General features: G+C 44.2%; 1 protein-coding gene across 1 annotated transcript in view; it reads left to right on the top strand.

The window, feature by feature from the left end:
• FSIP1 (fibrous sheath interacting protein 1) overlaps nucleotides 1–15806 on the top strand; it is a 135648-nt gene that overhangs the window by 10940 nt on the left and 108902 nt on the right. Inside the window, exon 7 of the mRNA XM_015422182.1 lies at nucleotides 8475–8573. Coding sequence (XP_015277668.1) covers nucleotides 8475–8573 — 99 coding nt within the window. The remainder of the gene's footprint in view (nucleotides 1–8474; nucleotides 8574–15806) is intronic.

The following is a 15806-nucleotide window of genomic DNA, read 5'->3' as shown; positions in this document are numbered from 1 at the left end:
GGTGCTGCGACCCCGACTGTAGCGCTCTTGGGGGAACATATGGAGAAAGGTGGTCCCTTAGGTACGCTGGACCCTGGCCATCAAGGGCTTTATAGGTAAGAACCAGCACTTTGAAGCGAATCCGGTATGCTATAGGCAGCCAGTGCAGTGCCTTCAGCACATGCTGGATGTGGTCCCGTCTAGTGAGACCCATCAACAGCCTGGCCGCCGCATTCTGCACCAGCTGCAGCTTCCGGATTTGCGACAAAGGCAGCCCCATGTAGAGAGCGTTGCAGTAGTCCAACCTTGAGGTGACCGTCGCATGGTCGCAGTGGCCAAGTCATCGCGGTCAAGGAAAGGAACCAACTGCCGCGCCAGCTGAAGATGGTAAAAGGCTGACTTGGCAGTGGCTGCCACCTGGGCCTCCATTGATAAGGTGGAGTCCAGGAGCACTCCCAAACTCCTAACCCTCGACACCGGCACGAGCGGCGCCCCATAGAAGGCCGGGAGAGGGAGCCCCAACCCCGAACCAACCCGACTTAGGCCCAGGACCTCCGTCTTCGCCGGGTTTAACTTCAGCCGACTCAGTCTGAGCCAACCAGCCACAGCTTAAAGGGCCCAATGAAGGTCATCTGAGTCGGAGGTCGACTGACCGCCCAACATCAGATAGAGCTGGGTGTCATCCGCATGTTGATGACACCCAAGCCCAAACCTCCGGGCAATCTGGGCAAGGGGGTGCATATAGATGTTAAATAACATCGGGGACAGCACCACCCCCTGAGGCACCCCGCACTCAAGAGGATGTCTCCAAGACTGCTGTTCCCCTATCACCACCCTTTGTCCCCGACCTTGCAGGAACGAGGCAAGCCATTGAAGTTGGCTTCCTACACATCTCCAGCCCTGGACAGGGCTCCATGCAGTGTTATGCCACCAGAATGCCTAGTGTATCTCCAAAACATCCATAAACACTCAAGCATGTTAAAAAAAAAGTGCCTTCCCCACTTCCAAGCAGCAGTGCAGTTTAGGATATTAACTAACTCTGCAGCCAATCGCAGTGCTCCAAATAACTATATAAACCTTAGTTAGGTGTCAAGTAGTTCAGCTGTCAAGGGATACTTCTGCAGAAAACACTTTGATCTACGTTCCTTCATAGTAACATGAGTTTACAGGATTTGCAGTCCAATCATATGCTTGTTTTCTTGAGTTCAGTCCCACTGCATATTCTGGAATTTACCACCAAAGGAGTATGCAGAGGATTACAGCCTTAAATTGACAGATTTTGTTTGTAGTTTATCAGTTCTGTTTTTCTCTTAAGACATTTTCATTTTTCTGCTCACTCCTCTGGTAGAGTGACTAAAGAGCTTTTTTAAAGCTAACTAGTTCAGTTTGTGGACTTCTGAAAATAGTCATTTTAAGCAAATAACATGCTACACTACCTTCACAGCAGTGGACAGTGGTTATTTCAGACAGTTATTTTTGCTGCTATAAATGTGAAATTGGTTTTCGAATTGTTGAGACTACGTTTTCCCTGTTAGCACATCCATTGGTTTTGCATATGTGGAATGTGGTTGTGCATGTGTGATGCACGATTGCACTGACTACTGTGACAACAGTAGTGATGAATAAACTGATAAAATCTTAGACTCGTGCCATTTTGTGATACATTAAAATAGGTTTTTTAATTCATTGTCTTCCATCTATTATGTGTGGAGAGGACACTGGGCTAGAAATCATGTAGCACTGAATCCAGAGTTCATTATTTTATTTGCTTGGTTCATATGTCACAGAAAACCATGATTTAATTAAACTAGCTGCTGTTAATGCAATTGTTTAAATGTGGGCCCCTGCACTATTGCTGGTGAGTTAGGCTCCATCAAACGAGGATCATATGCATCCTGACTTCAATGATTGTCTACAAGCTGAATTCTGATTTCACAAACTAATTATAGTTTAAAATAAATGGCGCTGTTTCTGAGCCATATATCTGGTTAAGTCTTAAGAGTCTGGATGTCTCTGGTTAAATGAACTTTGTAAAAATGGGGGTGAAAAGCATTTAAGAATGCAGGAACAAGAGACAGAACGTCATCATCATCATCATTATTAAGCGCTAAGGCTCAGCTAGGCAACATACAAAAAGCAAAATATATGCCTTGCTAGTATGCATTCTAAAAGTTCCAGTCATTACACTAACTTTTAAGAGAAAGTGAGTGCTGCGTGACAGAGTGAACTCCCGTCTCTGGCCCCAACTCCTGCCAACCTAGCAGTTCGATATCAAGAAATTGCAAGTAGATAAATAGGTGCTGCTTTGGTAGGAAGGTAACAGCGTTCATCCACATGATCACGGAAACATCTTCGGACAGCGCTGGCTCTTCGGCTTGGAAACGGAGATGAGCACCGGCCCCTAGAGTCGGATTTGACTGGCTTTCAAGCAAGGGAAACCTTTACCTTTACCTTAAAGTGATACTTTAATGTGAGGTGATTAATACTGCCAGCAGATGGCAGTATTTGATAATATAATATGCTTTTAGAGTACTGTTAAAGACAAAAGCTCAGTATTTTTAGGTGTTAACAAAAACTGTTAAATAATACCCCACCCCTTCCTTTTACTTTGCAAAGGTACTTTTTACTATATGGGTCATATGTCTCACGTGTATTCTGGTTCATTGGCCAGAAGAACACAGAATAGTTTAAATAGTTTCTAGATTTTCTTTGCCTAAGGCTGTTATACTACATACTTGCATCTTAACTTGTCAAGCCCATTTTGTCTCAAAAGTTTGGCTAACTTGAAAATAATGGATGAAATGTAATTAACTAATTAGGTCCTATAGTCCTATATTCAGTCCATCTTGGCACATTAAAAGAGAGGCCTTCTGAAAATGATCATATACAAACATATTCAACAGTAATTCAGTAGCTTTTTGAAATGTCCTATATCTCTGCCATACCTGCATTAGACTATGTAGAGAAGAGAAGAGACTGGATTTATACCCGCCCTTCACTACCCAAAGGTGTCTTAGAGTGGCTTACAAACTCCTTTCCCTTCCCCTCCCCACAACAGACACCCAGTGAGGTAGGTGGAGCTGAGAGAGCTCTTGACAGAAACTGCTCTTTTTTCAAGAACAGCTCTTATCAGAACTATGGCTTGCCCAAGGTCATCCAGCCAGGTGCAAGTGGAGGAGTGGGGGATCAAACCCGGTACTCCCAGATTAGAGTCCGCACACTTAACCACTACACCAGACTATGACTCCTGAACAACTCCATTTTACATAGTTTGCAGAATGACAGGAGTGTGGGAGCCTTCCTGACCTTCTCAGGCATGCCATTCCACAAGGAGGAGGCTACAACAGAGAAAGCACATGTATGGGCCGTTTTTGATATTGCTGGTTTGCAGGGTGGGAGTGGCAGAGGGCCATGAACAGATGAGCACTGCTGTCATGGCAGAACATAGGAGGAGAGCCAGCTCTGCAAATGTGAGAGTCCAAGGCCATGCAGAGCTTTGTATATGATAGTCAGTACCTTGAACTAAGCCCAATAGTTGATGGGCAGCCTATGGAGTGACTGTAGAAGGGGTGCAATGTCATGTCCTGCAGCATTTTAATGATGTCTGAATGCAGCTTGATACAGGTACTTGATTGCTTGGCCCCAAAAATAATGTGGAGGGGAAAAACTCCTAAAAAGTTAACAGCCATATCTGTGTAAGGGCAGATGTTGCAAAAACTAAACCTCTGAAGTCTGAGTGGCAGCCAGCAACACAAAAGGGTGTGCAAAAACTGGTGGTGGTCAGGACAAAGAGGAGGAGGCAGTGCAGGTGGCTAGTTGGAGGAAGACTAGCTAGCAGGAGGGAAGCAAGACCTGGTGACAGGTGTGTGTGGGGGAGATATAGGAGTGATGAGGGAGAAAATTCTATTTCCCCTCCTTTGTGAGTCCTTAGATGTCCCTTTCTTGACTAATTTAAAAATCAGAGCCTCTAAACAGAGTTCATAGTAGATGTCCTGTCTCTGAGGTTGAGGAGTGCAGAAGAGGCCGCTAGTTAGGTCAGTAGGTATTCTGTTGTTTTGAACAGGATGAAAGGGGGCACCTTGGCATCTTGTTCCCTTAAACATAGTATATAAAATGATAAATTCTATTGGGGGAAATAAATGGTTCGGTTTCTATTCATGTATCTGCATTGTGCATGTGTTAAGTGTTGTCAGGTCACTTCTGACTAGTGGAGACCACATGAATTAATGATCATTAACATCCTTGTTCAGGTCTTGCAAACAGAGGGCCATGGCTTCCTTTATTAAGTCAATCCATCTCATGTTGGGTGTTCCTCTTTTTCTGCTGCCTTCAACTTTTCCCAGCATTATTGTTTTTTCCATTCATTCTTGAAGTACGATAGCCTCAGTTTGGTTATTTTAGTTTCTAGGGAGAGTTCTGGCTTGATATGATCTAGAACTCGTCTGTCTTTTTGCCAGTCCATGATATCTGTAAAACTCTCCACCAGCTCCACATTTCACATGAATCAAATTTCTTCCTGTTAGCTTTCTTCATTGTCTAATTTTCATACCCATGCATAGTAATGGGAAATACCACAGTATGAATTATCTTGATCTTGGTCACCAGCAACAGATCCTTATGCTTAAGGATCTTTTCTAGCTGCTTCATGGCTACCCTTCCCATTCTCAATCTCCTCCTGATTTCTTGGCTCGAGTCTCCCTTTGGGTTGATGATGGAGCCAAGGAACAGAAAATCTTTAACAATCTCATCTTCTTGGTGACTTCCGGTTAATGGCGACACGCAGGCAGACGCATCTCCTGGACCTCCTGGGGATATAATCTGCGCACCAGTGTGTAGGAGGGGGCGCAGCAGGTTGCGACCCCCCCGGAGTCTTGGCAAAAGGCTCCTAGCCATGGGGCTTTTGAGGGGCGACCTCTTTGCTGGCACATTCCTGGAGAATTGAGGCGCTCCTCCGCCCCGACGGTCCTGCTGCTGAGTGTCCGAATGGACTTAGAGCCGCTGACCGGGACAAGCATTGGAGATCGAGTGAAATGAACGATGCCGAGTGTGGCCGAATGGCCGACAACGAACTGTGTGAGTTGGGTTAAAGTGAGCATGAGAAGTTAAAAAGAAAGCTACCCCCCCTACGGAGCGACGAAAAGCAAGCGGGGGAGGGGCCCCTCCCAAACGCATGAATGAAAGCACGAAATAAAGAGGGGGGAGTGGAAGAATAAGCATTCAAATATGTTTTAAGAGACTTACCAGAGCGTGGTTAAGCGTAAGGGCGAATTTCAGAGACTTTGGCAACTTTTAAAATAGTAAACAATCCATAAAGATGGTGGGGAAGAAAGCAGACAAAGACAAACTGTGTAAAACAAAACTAGTGGGCAGCCCTCGAGCAGAAGAGACTGCTGAACTCTCTAAAATGCTGGCAGACTCCTTGCGCCCTCTGCTGGATGAGATGACTAATATTAAGCAACAACTGTCAACAATAAGCCAAAGTATGGCGTCTCAGCAGCTCCAACTGACGGAGTCTTTAAAAGTAACGGAGCAAATGGCTGAGAAGGTGAAGGAAGTGGACGCCAATACTAAAAGAGTTAAGAAAAAGGTGCAAAAGCTGGAAATGAAATGAGCTCCGGAAGAATCACAACTTTTACAGCTGCAGATGGAGAAACCAAATCTGGTCCTACGGCTCCAAGGGGAGAGAATTAAAAGGAGAGAATCTGAAGCAATTACTGAGTGAAGCATTAGCCCCAATAACAGATTTGAAAGCGGAATATCTTTATAGCGAGATGGATGTGGTCTACAGGTCCTATTCCTCATGCATCAAGAAAAATAATCTGCCTGGGGAGATAGTAGTCAGATTCTCAAAGAGACACATGAGAGACTCTATCTTGAAAGCAACTACTGGAACACCCTTGAGAATCGGGGACAACAACATCAAGATTTTAAAAGATATCCCATTTGAAATAAGACAGAAGAGAAAGAAATATAAAGATTTAATTATTTTTCTACAAACAAATGGCATCAGTTACAGATGGTTAATTCCTGAATGCATCATTTTCAAACTCCACGACAAAAAAAATAAAAGATTGACTCTGTGTTTAAAGCACATGAGTTCCTGAGAGTACAGCTGGGGGAACCAGTGGAAGACAAGGAGGAAGAAGAGGAAAGCAAATCCGATGGCGACTTGGGCTTGACGTCTTCTGACGAGGACTCTTCTTCCATAAAGGGGGTGGCCGCCCCCAAAAGTCCATATAAATTGAGGATTAGAAGAGATAAGACAAAATAAGGCTGAAGGACTCTGATTTGTGCCTGAAATATATATATTAACTATGGGATGTTCTGGGGTTTTCATTCAACAGATAGATTGATGGGTAAAAAGACAAATGATTTAGCATGACTGACTAAGTTCAAAGTAATACTAGCGATTAAGAATAACAAGTATATAAACTGTATGTTATGATCTCCTATTCTTGGGGTTTTAGTTATTAGTGGATTGCTTTTCTTTCTCCGTAGTTGTAATTTTCCCTCCCTAATTTTCGGTTGTAGTTTGTAGTGTTTTGAAAAAACCAATAAAATACTCCTTACAGTTGTGTAATTACTCAGTAGTCATTACTTTTGTCATCTTAATGATTAGCTGTAATCCTGCTTTGGCAATTTACACTTCAACCTTCATCAGGAGTTGTTTCAAGTCTTCACTGTTTTCTTCCAATAATGTGGTGTCATCTGCATATTTAAAATTGTTAATGTTCCTTCCACCAATTTTCTCTCCACCTTCATCTAAATCTAATCCATTTTTCCTTATGATACATTCTGCATATAGATTAAATAGACAGGGATATAAAATGCATCTTTGTCTGATACCATTGCCAATTGGAAAACATTCTGTACGTCCTTGTCTGATACCATTGCCAATTGGAAAATATTCTGTACGTCCATATTCTGTCCGAACAGTAACCTCTTGTCCAGAGTATAGATAGCATACCAAAATAATCAGATGTTGTGGCACACCAATTTCTTGTAGAACCATTCATAGCTTTTCATGATCCACACAGTCAAAACGTTTGGTGTAATGTAAAAAATAAAAGCTGCTTTTTTCCTGAAATTCTCTCGTATGTTCCAGTAACCAATGCAATATGATCTTTCTTTTTTGAATCCAGCTTGAATATCTGGCATTTTCCATTCTATATATGGTAATTCTTTGCTTTAAAAATGTGAGTATCACTTGCATGAGAAATTAATGCGATTGTCTGATAATTGCTACAGTCTTTGATGTCTCCTTTTTTAGAACTGGAATGTAGATTGAGCATTTCCAGACTGTGGGCCATTGTTTTGTTTTCCATATTCATTGACATATTCTTGTTAAGATTTTGATGGCCTCCATTTCTGTGGCTTGACATCACTTTATTGATATCCCATCTACTCCTGGTGATTTGTTTCTCCCAGTTGCTTTGAGTACAGGTTTTACTTCACTTTTTGAAATTACAGGTTCTTCAAAAGATTCTTCATGGAAGGAATTTGTTATCCTTTAATCTCTTCTATATAGTTATTCAGTGTATTGTTCCCGCCTTTTCTTTATTTTGTCCTGTTCAGTTACTATATTTCCATGTTGATCTTTCAGCATGTCTAACAGTGTTTTAAATTTACCCTTGATTTCTTGGACCTTGTGGAACAGATCTCTTGTTCTTTTGTTCTTCTCTTCTATTTTTCTCTACTAGTTATTATAATAGTTATCTCATGGGAACACTGCATTTAGACCTGATTGTATTTCTGTCTCCTTTTGCTTCTCATCTATCTGTAGCAATTTTAAGAATTTCATCATGTACTCATCAAGGCTTTGCATGTCTTTTGGTACAGGAATAGTTGTGCATTCCTCCTTGATAATATCTCTGGTTTCAACTCATAGTTCTTCTGGTTGACAGTTTATAAGTAATTGAACTGGATTGGAGAAAAGAAGTAAAGTCTCTGCATTGCCTTCTTCGATTTCTCACCTCAAATGGGATATCCTTTAACACTTTCACTTCTTCTTCTTTAATTTTCCAGGGTTTTTTTCCCCCAACAGCATCTCTGGTAGATCTCTTAGAGAATTTAACAAATAATTTGCCTGTCTGTTCTCTTCTGCTGATTTGGCTCTCGGTTCCTGAAAGGAATGGATACATCTTAGTCTGGTGTCTCAGCTATGACCATTCCATGTTGAGTGAGTCTGCTAGGAGTTTAGTCTCATTCCATGTTGAGTGACTCTGCTAGGAGTTCAGTCTCTTGACAGAGTCTGAATTCCTTATGGTATTGCTCTCACTTTCACTGACACACACAAAATCTCTCATCACATTAAGGTGTGCATCCAAGGGCAAAGATTACAGTCACTCTTACACATTACAATGCCAGTCCTCAGGCTATAGCATGGTGTACAGTTTCATTCATATGGAGTATACTTTCTCCAGGTAAACTTGGATGTTAATTTTTTTTATTGCAAAATGTAAATATTTTCAAGTAATGTAATGTTTCATTAACAGAGCCTGCTGCAGTTGATGAAGATGAAATGTTTATTGGTGTATTTCACACACAGATTAATTCAGAAAATTATGAATACAGAGGAAGACCAGTCAAGCAAGGTACAAGATGTAGTGATTTATTCTTTTTCTCTAAATCCAGTTTAAGAAACTTTATTATAAAGAGGTAATCTCTGTTTTCAGTTTGTGCTGGTTATACATAACTCAGTGGTTATGTCAGTATACCTTTTGCCACAGATACATAGTTCACCCAACTTTCAGTGTGGAAGTAACAGTTACTTAAAGTTAAGAATCTTTTGCCTGAATAAACTGGGTTGTTTAATAGTTGCAGGACTGTCTACAAAGCAACATATCAGATCTATATTATTATTATTATTATTATTATTATTATTATTATTATTATTATTATTATTAATGACAATAAAGTTTATTATTATTATTATTATTATTATTATTATTATTATTATTATTATTATTATTATTAATGAAAATATATCATTATTACCAATTCTTTTGAGGAAATTGCTCACCATCTTTGTAGTGTTATTAACCATCCTTAGTAATTACAATTCTCAGAATGATGAGACTGGCCTTTTTGTCACAAGTTCACAAGATGCCAGTATAATACTATTTTTCATCTAGAATGGCTGTATGTAGATTACAGCAATTACAGAACAACTTCTTTCTGAGGAAAGTCCACTTAAAATATAAAGGTAGACATTGTACAGTCATTAGTATGCATATCATGCACAGCTATTTGAAAGTAAGTCCTATTCATATCAATGGGTATAACTTCTGAATAAACATTGTTCTTATCTCTTTACTTCTTGTGGTGCTACTTGAAAACTGTGAGTGTGGGGACATATTTAATGAGCCTGTGTTGAAATGCTCTTGTTAGTCATGTTACTGAAAAAGTTCTTGAAAGAATAGAGTCCAAAGTTAGTAATGCTCTAGTATGTGTATTATAAACACTGATATTGTTAATTTACAAAGTTAATATTCCACGTTTCTGCCCTCAGAAGGGCCACCAAGGTGGCTAACAAATTAAAACATACTTAATAAAGCCACGTTTTAGTTCCCCCAAATCCCCTATAGATCATTAAAACAATTAAAACCACAGCTAAAATACAAATAGATGAGAACAGCAATTAAAACTTTTGTCACGAAGGAGGGATCACTGAGGGAATGCCAAACAAAAGAAAAAAGTCTTCATCTGCTGGTGGAAGATGGCAGCAGAAGGGGACAGATGAATCTGCCTGGGGGGAAGAGAGTTCCAGAGTTTTGGTGCCGTGACTGAGAAGGCCGTCTCCCCAGTTGCCACCCACCTAATCTCAGAAGGCAGGGGCACCAGAAGCAGGGCCTCCAATGATGACCGTAGTGGTTGGGTGGGGTCATAAAGAACTAGGCGGTCCTTCAGGTATGTGAGTCTCAAACTACATAGGGTTTTAAAGATCAACACCAGCATGTTTTAAAGATTTTAAAGATCAACACCCTGTCTAGATGGTGAGCCAGTTTATGCTTGCTCACGGAAACTCCTGGATGAGCTGGTAGAGGACTGGAATTCCCATCTCTCTGAAGCCATTAATGAAGTTGCTCCCTGACATCCTCTGAGACTCTCTGGTAGATTGTCCCCCTGGTTCACTCCTGAACTAAGGGGTATGAAATGAGAACTGAGACAACTTGAGCGAGTTTGGCAACGGGATCATGACGAAGCTGCAAGAGCATCCTATAGGATGTTTATGAAATGCTATGAGATGGTGTTAAAGGCTGCTAAGAAAGAGTTTTCCTCTGCCTCTGTCACGTCCACTAGCTCACGACCGACCGGCACAATTATTTAGGGTGATTCGATCTCTGACATCCATGACAAAAGGGAATGAAAAGAATAGGAATTTGACAATTAGTTGTGAGGCATTTGTGAGCTTTTTCGCAGATAAAGGACCTGCCTGCAAATATTGATACAGTAAGTGAACTGGAGGCTTGTTGGCCATCTTTGGATTCAGTTTTTGATACCTTCAATCTGCTCTCCTCTGCCAATGTTGATAGGATCCTGGGTACTGTCAGACCAACGACGTGCCTCCTTGATCTGTGCCCCTCTTGGCTAGTGAAGGCTGGCAGTGAGAGGATATGGGGCCTGCTGAGGGAACTTAACTGGTCCCTGAAAACAGGGACCTATCTGGAGGGCCTCAAGGAGGCCGTGGTTGCACCGCTTTTGAAAAAATCAACATTGGATCCTTCTGATTTACCAATTACCACCCCGTTTCAAATTTGTCATTCCTGGGTAAGGCTGAACAGCTCCACAGTTTCCTGGATGAGACATCAGCACTGGATCCATATCCGTCCGGCTTCTACTCTGGCCACAGGATGGAAATGGTGTTGGTTGCCTTGGCAGATGATCTTCGTAGGCAGCTGGATCAAGGCCAGCCGGCGCTGCTACTATTATTAAATTTTACGGCAGCATTTGACACAGTCAGTTATGATCTTTTGACTCACTGCCTCGCCGACGTAGGAGTTCTCGGGGTAGTCCTTCAATGGCTTACCTCCTTCCTGCATGGTTGGGGACAGAGGGTGGTGCTAAGGGAGTCTATGTCCTCTAGATACCCCCTGGAATGTGGGGTTCCTCAGGGGGCACTTCTTTTCCTGATGTTGTTTAACGTCTATATGCACCCCCTCGCCCAGTTGGCACAGAACTTCAGGCTTGGGTATCACCAATATGCTGATGACACCCAGCTGTATCTGCTTCTGGACGGCCAACTGGATGCCGCCCCAGAAAATCTGGCTATGGGTTTGGAGGCCATGGGGGGATGGTTAAAAAAGAGCAGGTTGAAACTGAATCCAAGAAAGATGGAGGTTCTGTGGCTAGGGGGAGGGGCTTCAAAGCTTGGGTTCAGCTTACCAGCTCTTGACAGTATGCCATTGGCACTGGTGCAGTCCGTCAGGAGCCTGGGTGTGATCCTGGATGCCTCTATTAATATGGAGGCCCAAGTCACACATACAGCCAGGCTGGCATTTTTCCATCTGTGCCAAGCCCGGTGGCTGGCCCCTTTCCTGTCGCACTCTGACCTGGCCACATTAATCCATGAGACCTCCAGACTAGACTACTGTATCTTGCTGTATGTTGGCCTGCCCTTGAGACTGACCCAGAAGATCCAGCTGATCCAAAATTTATTTTATTTTATTAATTCCATTTATACCCCACCCTCCCCATGAACAGGCTCAGGTCAGCTTACATTAGTCCATACCCAGCACCATAAAACTATATACAAAAGTTAAAACATTTTAAACATTTAGAACAATCAGATGATCAAAGTGCTAGCGATAGTAATTGTCTTTCAGTGATTAAGATGGCATACTATATAGTATACAAACAATTGTTTCCAAGTCAGTGACCTTTTGGCATCGTGCGATGGTATGGCTCAATCTCCAGGCTGGGGCTAACCCATAACCACAGATGTTGGTGGTAGTGGTGTGGCAGCTCCTAATTGAAATCCTGGTGGAAGAGCTCCATCTTGCAGGCTCTGGGGAACTGTAAAAGATCCCGCAGGACCCTGATCTCTTCTGGGAGCTCATTCCACCAGTATGGAGCCGCCACTGAAAAGGCCCTGGCGGGAGCAAGCCTAGTGTCCTTAGGGCCTGGGATGGTCAGTCAATGTTGTGACCCCAACCGTAGTGCTCTCTGGGATATATATAGGGAAAAGCAGTCCCTCAGGTATGTCGGACGCTGGCCATATAAAGCTTTAAAGGTAAGTACCAGCACCTTGAAGCAGATTTGGTATGCTATTGGCAGCCAGTGCAGTGCCTTCAGCACAGGCTGGATGTGCTCCCATTTAGGAAGGCCCATCAGAAGCCTGGCTGTGGCATTCTGCACTAGCTGCAGCTTCTGGATTTGCAACAAGGGCAGCCCCATGTCAAGAGCGTTACAGTAGTCTAGTCTCGAGGTGACCATCACATGGATCACTGTAGCCAGGTCATCGCGGCCGAGGAAGAGAACCAACTACCGAATCAGCCGAAGATGGTAAAAGTCCGACTTAGCAGTGGCTGCTACCTGGGCTTCCATTGTTAAGGAGTGAACCGCCCCAACTCAGGCACAGGACCTCCGTCTTCACCGGGTTCAGCTTCAGCCAGCTCAGTTTAAGCCAACCAGCCACAGCTTGCAATGCCCGGTTCAGATCTTTCAGTCTGGAGTCTGACTGGCTGCCCAACATCAGATAGAGCTGGGTGTCATCAGTGTACTGGTGGCACCGCATCCCATGCCTCCGAGCAATCTGGGCAAGGGGGCGTATCTAGATGTTAAATAACATCGGGGATAGCACTGCCCTTTGAGGCACACCACACTCCAATGGGTGTCTCCTGGACTGCTGGTCCCCTAGTGCCACCTTTTGTCCCTGATCCTGGAGAAAGGAAGCAAGCCATTGCAAGGCAAGCCCCTGGATCCCCATGTCGGCGAGGTGGTGAGTCAGCAACTGATGGTCAACCGTGTCGAATGTGGCTGACAGATCTAACAGCAACAGTACTGCCGAACCGCCCCGATCCCGATGCCTCTGGAGGTCATCCGAGCGACCAACACCGTCTCCATCCCATGTCCCAGGCGGATGCCGGACTGGAAGAGATCTAGTACAGAAGTGTCATCCATAAAGCCCTGCAACTGTATCACCACTGCCCTCTCGATTAGTTTGCCCAAATAGGGCAAATTGGAAACCAACTGATAGTTGGCCAATTCAGCCGGATCCAGATATGTTTTTTTCAGAAGAGGGCAGACCATCTCTTCCTTGAGCACCCCCGGTAACTGTCCCTCAGAGAGGGACTTGTTGATAATTTCCCTAAGGGCACCTCGGAACCCTTCATGGCCAGCTTTAATAAGCCAGGAAGGGCACAGATCAAGGCTGCACATGGTTGGGTATACCGTTGCGAGCAATCTGTTGACTTTCTCCAGACTGAGCAGGCTGAAATAATCCAAAACCAAAATCGAAGACTTGCAAGGGGCCTCGAGTTTGCTTGCTGTTTCAACTGTGGTGGGGAAGTCGCAGCAAAGCGCCAAGACTTTATCCGCGAAATAGCTCGCAAATGCCTCACAGCCAATATCCAATTCCCTAGCATTTGGTCCCTAGCATTTAGAACTCCCTCTTTGCGGCTTTGACTGCCATCTCATAGGATCTCGTAAATGTCTTATAAGATGCTCTTATTTGTTTATTTATTTGATTTTTATCCCGCCCTCCCGCCGAAGCGGCTCAGGCTCTTGTTACTTCATCTCGAGCACGGTGCCACCGTCTCTCTAGTTGTCTCAGCTCTCGCTTTATAAGCTGCAACTCCTGGGTAAACCAGGGAGCAAGCCTAGTGCGGGAGTGCAGAAGGCACTGGGGAGCGATCTCATCGATGGCTACGGAGAGCCGACTCTGCCAGTCCTCCACAACCTCATCCAATGAGCCGCCAGGGGGCATTGGATCCCGCAGAGCCATCTGGAGCCGCAGTGGGTCCATCTGGCTCCATGGGCAAGCTAAAATATGCTCGCTGCCTAAACAGGGTTGGGGTGGAACATTCAAACGGGCCCTCAGGGCATGGTGGTCCAACCATGGGACTGCCAAAGCAGTAACCCGGTCCACTGTTTCCCCCACCGCAAAGATCAAATTGAGCATGTGCCCAGCTCAGTGAGTTGGAGTTGTTACATATTGGGAGAGTCCCAGTGCCACCATGGACAACACCAGGTCCGTTGCCCGAGTAGAGGCCGTGTCATCAGCATGGACATTGAAATCACCCAAGACTATCAGTCTAGGGTGTTCCAATGCCCAGCCTGATACAGCCTCCATCAGGGACAGCAGGCTATTGGCCAGTGCGTTAGGTGGTCGGTACACCAGCCAAATCGCCAAACTCTCACCGGCCTCCTGTACCAGGCTGACACACTCAATACTCGTGATCCTTGGTGGTGGGAGCGCCCTGAAGGAGTAAGCCTCCCGAATGAATAGAGTGACTTCTCCCCCCTGCCTCCTAGTCTGTAATTGGACAGCATATCCAGGTGGAGCTAATTGTGAGAGAGATACTGTCTCTCCCTCTTGCACCCAGGTCTCAGTCACTCACGCCAGGTCTACATTCTACTCCTGCAAAAAATCTCGCAGGACCATGGTCTTATTATTTATAGACTTGACGTTGCAGAATACCAATGTCGGAGGAGCGTCAATGTTCCTAGCCCCGCTGCCAACAACCGTTGGGATGGGACATAGGCTGGAAGGGGGCCAAGTTAAACTACTTCTTTGTCCCCTTCCCTGCCTAGTCCCACCACTATACTTTCCCCTCCCCAGGAGCACTGGAATGTTATGCCTGGTCATCATCAGGCCAGCTAATCTTCGCAGCTGCAACCTTGCTATTTGCCTCAGATCAACTAGAGCAACAACCCACCAGGATAGTCCTTTGCGGCATGCGCTGGTGCCCACTTACTCCAAATTTAGTAAAGCCCTGACAAATTAATCTAGCGGCCTATTAATACCATTTTAAAAACTTATTCTATATATGACCCAATCCGATTAGCCCGCTCTAAAACATTCAGCTACTAGGGGCTAATAGCTCAGTGGTAAATTTCCTATTAAGCAGCTAGGAACCTCTTATTGACCAATTTGTAACTTTAAGTTCAGATATCAAATCAATTAATTAAAATTAATTCAGCACTTACAGGGCATACAAATAATTAATTCTACACAGTCGAATCTACAATTAATCAGTTGTCAATTAATCCATAGTTAACTGGGGGGGAACTAACAATAAAAACAAATATTCCTATACCCTAACCCAATTAATTAATTTAAATCTAAATTCACTGTGGTTAACCACCAGCGTCTGCTGCCTACTGCTGGGTCCTTGATGGCAATTCGGGTCCAATTGTTAAAGCTCAGCCTAGCCGATGTTTCCCTTCATGCCCGACAGTCCCACATATGGACGTGGGTTCTGATCTCAGACCCTTTCTCCTGGGCCACTGCAGTGTCTGTCACGCCGTGGTCTGCGGCGGTATGTGTCCTAACAGGAACATTTCAGACTGCACATATTTGACTTCTGCTGTGCCAGCTGCACTGGCTTCCGGTGGAGCACTGCGTCAAGATCGAGGTTTTGGTTCTATCCCTTAAGGCTTTCAGCAGTCTGGAACCAATGTATCTGTGGGACCGCCTCTTCTGTTACACAGCTGGGAGAGCATTATGCTCTACACAGAACAACTTGCTGGTGGTCCCTTGCCCCAGAGATTTGGCTGTCCTCAACCTTTTTGGCCCTGGCCCCTGGCCCTGGCATGGTGGAAATATCTGCCACATAACATCAGGGCCTTGTGGGATCTTATGCAATTCTGCAGGGCCTGTAAGG

This window comes from Gekko japonicus, unplaced genomic scaffold (assembly GCF_001447785.1).
Source record: "Gekko japonicus isolate JY-2015 unplaced genomic scaffold, Gekko_japonicus_V1.1 scaffold394, whole genome shotgun sequence".
Lineage (NCBI taxonomy): Eukaryota > Metazoa > Chordata > Lepidosauria > Squamata > Gekkonidae > Gekko > Gekko japonicus.
Note: the sequence above shows the minus strand (reverse complement) of the source record. Positions and strands in the feature narration are given on the sequence as shown.